This window comes from Gossypium arboreum, chromosome 1 (genome assembly GCF_025698485.1).
Source record: "Gossypium arboreum isolate Shixiya-1 chromosome 1, ASM2569848v2, whole genome shotgun sequence".
NCBI classification, from domain to species: Eukaryota; Viridiplantae; Streptophyta; class Magnoliopsida; order Malvales; family Malvaceae; genus Gossypium; species Gossypium arboreum.
The window spans coordinates 108,016,991-108,024,337 of NC_069070.1; the positions used below are offsets into that span (position 1 = coordinate 108,016,991).

At 38.2% G+C, this 7,347-nt stretch overlaps 2 protein-coding genes across 3 annotated transcripts; one reads left to right on the forward strand and one right to left on the reverse strand.

Annotated features, from left to right (window-relative positions):
• The first annotated feature begins 295 nt into the window (after positions 1–295).
• On the forward strand, positions 296–3,385 carry LOC108483450 (protein CLMP1-like). Of its 2 annotated transcripts, XM_017786854.2 has the most exons (2): positions 297–589; positions 914–3,385. In XM_017786854.2, exon 2 carries the CDS (start codon positions 1,064–1,066, stop codon positions 3,086–3,088), a length of 2,025 nt encoding a protein of 674 aa, XP_017642343.1. In that variant the 5' UTR covers positions 297–589; positions 914–1,063; the 3' UTR covers positions 3,089–3,385. The 2 variants fall into 2 exon arrangements, with proteins under 2 accessions (XP_017642342.1, XP_017642343.1); XM_017786853.2 differs by having other exon boundaries at positions 296–3,385.
• Positions 3,386–4,437: 1,052 nt separating this feature from the next.
• On the reverse strand, positions 4,438–6,960 carry LOC108480790 (BTB/POZ domain-containing protein At1g55760-like). The gene is made up of 4 exons (XM_017783889.2): positions 6,090–6,960; positions 5,643–5,788; positions 5,347–5,465; positions 4,438–5,259 (listed from the first exon to the last, which is right to left on the reverse strand). Exons 1-4 carry the CDS (start codon positions 6,206–6,208, stop codon positions 4,657–4,659), a joined length of 987 nt encoding a protein of 328 aa, XP_017639378.1. The 5' UTR covers positions 6,209–6,960; the 3' UTR covers positions 4,438–4,656.
• Positions 6,961–7,347: the final 387 nt, after the last annotated feature.

Consider the following 7,347-nt stretch of genomic DNA (forward strand, 5'->3'; position numbering starts at 1 on the left):
ATAGGTAAAATAATACATATCATGATTTAGTTCTAACTTTTTAACTTATTTAGAAAATAAAAATTAAATATAATTATAATTTATACTACTAAACATAATTTAAAAATTATAATATAATTACACTTTATCAACTAAATACTAAATACTTAACATTATCACCTCTTGTAATTTGAGGTACGTAGAATTATGGTCCAACTGGATAAGCTGGAACCGATAGTAGTTAATATTTTTTTTAAATAATTTTAATCTTGAATTACTATTTATTTAATTAAAACTTTATCCCGTTAAATTATGAAATACATAATCAACTCAAATCTGAGAAGATTGACAACAGAAATAGAAAGAGTCTATTAATCTAACGGCTGGGAAAGAAATGAACAACTGACCCTACCTTGTTTTGGATGAGTATCTTCTACCTCGACCTTTTTACCTCTAGGGTTTCATGTTCCAACATCCCAATACCCGAACCAGAAACCCTTTCATTTCTTAACCTCCATCTCTATCCTCCCATTTCCGCAAATCCCACTTCTCCAATTCAATTATCCAAACCAAGAAGCACCAAAGCTCTCTGCTTTTTTAACTATTTTCTGTAAGTATATTTTTTCTCTCTCTTTATGTCTCATATATAATCTCTGGGTTCTCATTGCTTGTACGCTCAAGTTATAGTTTCAAAGATTCCTACTTTGTACTTTTATTGTATAAGAATAAGAATACAATTCCTTCAATCTTTTTTTCTGCGTGAGAGTGAGTGTGTGTGTGAGAGAGAGAGACTTATAGTGATTACATGGGGAAGTCAGGTGGGAGAAAAAAGAAGGGTGGGTCGAACCAGGTTTCTGTTGATAATCATTCCAATAATAGCGCTGCTGCACATACTAATGGTGGTGTTGATTTGGACTCTTCTATATTTTTGAAGAGAGCCCATGAGCTCAAAGAAGAAGGCAATAAGAAGTTTCAGAACAAGGATTATGTGGCTGCCCTTCAACACTATGATGATGCTCTTAGGCTTATCCCCAAAACCCACCCTGATCGAGCCGTCTTTCACAGCAACCGGGCTGCTTGCTTGATGCAAATGAAACCCATTGATTATGACACCGTAATTGCTGAGTGTACTATGGCGCTTCAGGTTCAGCCTCGCTTTGTTAGAGCTCTTCTTAGGAGGGCTCGAGCTTTTGAGGCTATCAAAAAATATGAAATGGCTATGCAGGATGTGCAGCTTTTGTTGGGAGCTGACCCTAATCACAAGGATGCTTTGGAGATTGCAAGGAGATTAAGGACTGCATTGGGCCCTCGCCAGGAGGCTCAGCAAGACCTCCAGAGCCGTCCATCCCCAGCTGCACTTGGGGCTTCTGCTGTTCGTGGTGCCCCAATCGCCGGCCTTGGGCCTTGCTTACCTGCTCGACCGGTGTCTAAGAAGACAACATCACCTCCAGGAGGATCAGTTGGATCACCCAGTAATAAGCTGGAGAAGATCCAAATGAATGTAGCAACTGAAAACGGTCCTGAGAACAAGGCCCAGATGCCAAGACTTGTGCTGAAGCCCTCAAGTGGTTCTCTGAAAACAACCGGTAATCTGAATAAGGGTGGCCCTAGAGCACAGTCAATTTCTGGTTTTGTTCAAGAGCAGGTGGCAATTGAATGGAGACCTTTGAAACTTGTTTACGATCATGACATAAGGCTTTCCCAGATGCCAGTTAATTGCAGCTTCAAAGTGTTGAGAGAGATTGTGAGCAAGCGATTTCCTTCATCCAAGTCTGTATTAATCAAATATAAGGATAATGATGGAGATTTGGTTACTATTACCTGCACGACAGAACTTAGGTTGGCAGAGTCTTCTGTAGGTGCTCTAATTCCTATAGAGCCAGAAGCAGATAAAGCCAGTGGATTGGGGATATTGAGATTGCACATTGTTGAGGTGAATCCAGAGCAGGAACCTCCATTACCAGATGAAGAGGAGATGAAGCCTTTGGAAACTGAGGGAGCCAAGGCTGATGAGAGTGGGTCTTACTCGTCTCTTGGTGATAATGGGTCAGAAGGTGTTGATCCTGAGATTGAAAAGACAGAGAAAGAAGCTTCAAAGGAAAAAGCAGGAGCTACTGAAGATCCAGAGTGCAAGGAAGTAGAGATGGATGATTGGCTGTTTGAGTTTGCTCAACTTTTCCGCACCCATGTGGGTATTGATCCTGATGCTCATATTGACTTGCACGAGCTTGGAATGGAGCTCTGTTCGGAGGCTCTTGAGGAGACAGTTACTAGTGATGAAGCTCAAATCCTCTTTGACAAAGCTGCTGCCAAGTTCCAAGAGGTGGCTGCATTGGCTTTCTTTAATTGGGGAAATGTTCATATGTGTGCTGCAAGGAAACGTATTCCTCTAGATGAGTCTGCTAGCAAGGAGGTAATGTCAGCACAACTTAAAGTGGCTTATGACTGGGTTAGGGAGAAGTATTCTTTGGCCCGGGAGAAGTATTCCGAAGCACTCTTAATCAAGCCGGACTTCTATGAAGGTCTGCTTGCACTGGGACAGCAGCAATTTGAAATGGCCAAACTTAATTGGTCTTTTGCACTTGCAAAGAAAATAGATCTCTCAAGCTGGGATCCTGCTGAGACATTTCAACTTTTTGACAGTGCTGAAGAGAAGATGAAAGCTGCTACAGAAATGTGGGAGAAGTTGGAGGAGCAGAGAGCAAATGACTTGAAAGATCCAAATTCGATCAAGAAGGATGACTTGTTAAAGAGGAGGAAGAAACCCGGAAGTGTTGCAGAAAGTGAGCTCCTAGGAACTGGTAATCAGGGTGAGCTTTCGCCTGAGGAAGCAGCCGAACAAGCAGCTGTGATGAGATCACAAATACATCTTTTCTGGGGCAACATGCTCTTTGAACGATCCCAAGTTGAATGCAAATTAGGAATGGATGGTTGGAAAAGAAATCTTGATACTGCTGTTGAGCGCTTCAAGCTTGCTGGAGCTTCTGAATCTGACATTTCTACAGTTTTGAAGAACCATTGCTCAAATGGAGATGCTGTGGAAGGAGACGAAAAGAAAGTTGTTGGTGAAGCAGAGAGCAGTGATGTCAATCAAACATCTGACAAGTGATATAGGAGAATTGATGTTTTTCATGTCTTTGATGCTCTTAGTGAATGAGAGTGCATTTGAGACTCTTCCCTGCAAATGGGATATTCGAGTCTGATATTGATGAGTGGTGTACCTGAAAGTTTTTGGGTTTTAAGGTTTCTGTTTTAACCTTAAATTAACTTCTTTTTCTTTTTGTTATAAATAAACATATTTGAATACCAGTGAGTTTTTCACCATGTAACTTTGTGTGGTACAATACAGTTCCCACTTAAGTTTGTCAAATTTGGCATGAATGAACTACAAAATTTTAATTGTGAACTGTACTTCAATTATTACTATGATATGGGCTTTTGAGTTTTGAGTCTCAGACTGAGTCAAGGGTTGGCCTCTCTCAATTTCGTAATTATCTACAACATAAAAGATCGGAGACCAAAAAAAGATCCTAATAATATTCCCTCCATATTCCCATTCCCACCAACTTATTCTTATTCCCTCCACGGCTATCCTCTTTCACTCCATCTTCATCTTCAGAGGTTCCAAGCAATGATGGGGAGAATATTCGACTGTTGCCGCGAGCGAGTATATATACACCTCTACCGTTGAAACTCTACTTTCTGCTTTGCATGTGATGATTGTGTTTAGTTTTAAGCTCCTCCTTTTTCCCTTCATACGCATATGATGTTTCTTGATATATGGAATCCTCTCATTGACTCGTCTAAGCCGGTATGTCAGCTTTTTTACTTGGTTTGTGTTTGTTATATTGTTTCATATGGGCATTTCTATCTTTTTATTGCATCCTAATTGTTTTCAACTCTGTTAAATTTGTGGCACCTCTTGATCTTTTTCATAAATAAATCTTATATCTCGACTTGGGAACTATAACAGTTTTAGCATGTAAAACCTTCTATTCTATTAGCAATTATATGTTTACATCTTTTCTGTGTCGATTATGGTTTGTTGATTTTTATCAGTTTAGGTGTAGGCCTTATTGCCTTGTATGTTAGATAAAGATGGACTGATTCTTTCATCTGTATTAATATTTATGTTGAAGGAATATCAGCTTGTCTCTTATCTGCCTTGGCATTGATTCAAAAGCTCAAATTATTAGTAGCAATTTTAGTCAACCTTGGTTTAATCAGCCTTTCAAGTCGTTCTTGATTAGATAGTCGAGAAAATAGAAACCATTGGTTAAATTCAAGCTCCACTGCTCAACCACTTCAAATCAGATCGACTCTATGGCCTACATCCATGCTTATATGATTTTGAGTGTTATTTGTGTTGTGTGGCAGCATGCAATAATGTATAGCGCCGTATCATCCCAAAGTTACATAATCCTTTTAAAATCTAAATCTCAGTATAAATCAAACAACTTTAATCAAATTATGTTGCATTTCTGAAACTCTGATAACAAGGATAGAATGTTTTTGTCAAAGGGAACCAATACATACATGTGTATGTACATGGAGACATGAATACCATCTGAACAAAAGAATCATATTTACAAATACGATCCTGCACGCTACAATCTTTATCGATGCTACAAGTACCACTGACTTAAAAACACATTGGTGTTTATCATTGGTGGAATCTTACAATCCTTTCCAGGTATTTAGAACTTCATGGAATATATCAGTTATCAGCTCCCTTTCTGCACATAGCAGGAAAGCATTAAAATCATCTCGAATATCATATATCTTGCCAAATCTCACAAGATATCGCATGCAACTGGACTTGAGTTTTGGCAATTGGTATAAAGCTGCATTTTGGAGTCTCTCAAGGACATTCTTTGTATCGATGTCTTCTAGGAGACTCTCGTGGCAGGCCTCTTTCAAATCCGATATATCATACTTATCAGCTGCCCGGAGAAGTGCCAGCCGGTGAGCCAGGAATTCTTCATGTTTGATGTTTCCATAAATGTAACATAGCAAAGCCTGACAAGCTTCAATTGACATGTCAGATATGTTTATGGTTGACAATTCCTTTTCTTGCAGGTTATGTGAAAACATGCTGTGAAAAACAGGTGATCGTGCAGAAAGAACAGCACGATGAGCTCCGATGCTTCCATTAGAAGCATTAATAATGATATCTGTGTGGATGCTTTGTGTTAACATCCGACCAAGGCATGCAAGAGCTGTGGCATTTGATTGCTTTTGTGTGAGTCCTTCAGCCCAAATGGAGCAAGGTTCCCCACCCTGTGAATCAACACCAAACTTATTAACCTAGGTATGATATTGTTAACTCCTACTCCTATTATTATCTTTTGGATGGTTGAGTCTTACGTTTGGAGAAGCGGTTTTTAGATCAAGAAATTCAACGTCGATTATGAATTTCCCCGTCAAAGGAACCTCGATCGGCCAGACAAAATCTTCGTTGCTCTTCAGTTGTTTGTCTTTTATTTCTACAATCAGAGACAATAGAAATGGAAATTAGGTTCTCTAAATAGTAACAGGAAGGGACATGACTTTACACCATCATGTGGATCATCTGAATTTGTCATACAGATGAAAAACAAATATCCAGGCTTAATCAAAATATTAACTAGTGATTGTTCTGTTTTGAAGCAGGCAGGATGTACCTGGATGAGTGAAAGCCTTTCGATCCCCTGCTGAGCATACAACTCGGATGATGAAGGATGCAATTGGGGGATTGTCTCTTGTTAGATTCGAAATTTCTGGGTATAATTTAACATACAATACCCTGTTCTTCTCCAGTGACAAATGCCTTCAATCCAGATAAAAAAGCAAGGTATAAGAACAGTGTTCCAATAAACTTATATTCATCCAGATTTATCATGATAAACAACAAAAAATTCTAGCAACTCAAGAGAAACAATAACAAACTAAAGTTTAAAGCCCAATAAAGGATTTCATCCATGATGGATGGACGTTTATCCAAATTCCAAGGATAAGAAACGAAACTAATGGATGATGAAAACATGGTATATAGTCATTTAGTTTTATTATTTATAATTAACTTTGACTCTTTGTAAGAAAAAGATGAAGAGAAATCAAAGGAGACAGACCAATTCCAGTTGCCGATCTTGAAAGGATCGGATTTGCGGTAAGTGCAAGAGGCAAGATTATCTATCCTCCATTGAGCAAGACGAGCGGTGGTTTCGACTCTGTAAGCAGACTCGGTCATCCTAAACAAAGCCAGGGACGCAGTGATCTCATGGATGCAATCAAATATACCTTCGAAAAAATGGTCTCTTGACTTTCCCAGGTTTACTGTTACTATATCCCTCTCTCCACATTAAATACTTGAATCAACCAAAAACAAAACACAACACCCACTTTCTCCCTTCTGCCTGTAAACAAAAAACACTAGAGAGAGAGAGAGAGAGAGAGAGGAGAAGGGAAGATTTGGTGAAATGTTTGTTTCGATTTGAGCTGATATTCAGGTGGGTGCGTGGGGATTATTTATTGGAGAATTTGGAGTGGAGGGTCGTCCATAGATCGAGTCATACACACAAAAACATAAAGCTTTTCCCTAAGGTTATTTTTTATTTTTTTAGCACTGCTCTTCCTATTTGTATTTCATTAAGGGGTTTGTGTTTAATGGTTGGACTAAATTTATGGAGCTTTGATTTCAAGCAAAGTATCTAATTCTAATCTCTAATACTTTGTCTTGTTTGAATTTACTGGGGTGAAATAATGTCTCGAACTCAAGTCTTGTGTATAAAAAAAAAAAAAAAAAACTCTTATTCTCGTTTAAATATTTGATTCATTCATTTGGATTTAATTAGAGCTCAAAAAGAATTTGTAAGTCATTCTAATTAATTCCTATTCCACAGTCATTGGGCCATTCATGGATTTGCTTGCACCCAATTCAACTGCTTCTGTTAGCTTGCTTGCTTCTCTTTCAGGTTCTTTCCTTTTAATGTAAATAAAGGCATTAGGCTATGAAGAACCCTTTTTCTTTTAAATGTAAATGAAGCTATCAGGCAATGGAGAAAGAAGAAAAGAAAGGAAAAGGACAGGTAAACCAATAAAGCCTTTCTTTAGCTTCAACACACTAAAGATTCTGATGCTTTCTCTCAATATTTTTTTGTCTTTTTATTCATCAAAGTTAAATCATGAATGTAAAAGAGGAAGTAAACTTCAACACCAAATTGCAAGTCATAGAGCAAACAGAAAAAAGAAGGCAGGTGGGGGCGAGTTCTTAATAAACTTGATTATCCTTAACCAATAAAGGTGGAAGGAGTGAGTGACAATCAAGGATTGGAATCTTTGATTCCTTTGTTTATTTTCAATTAATTAAATGATATTTAGTGCAACACA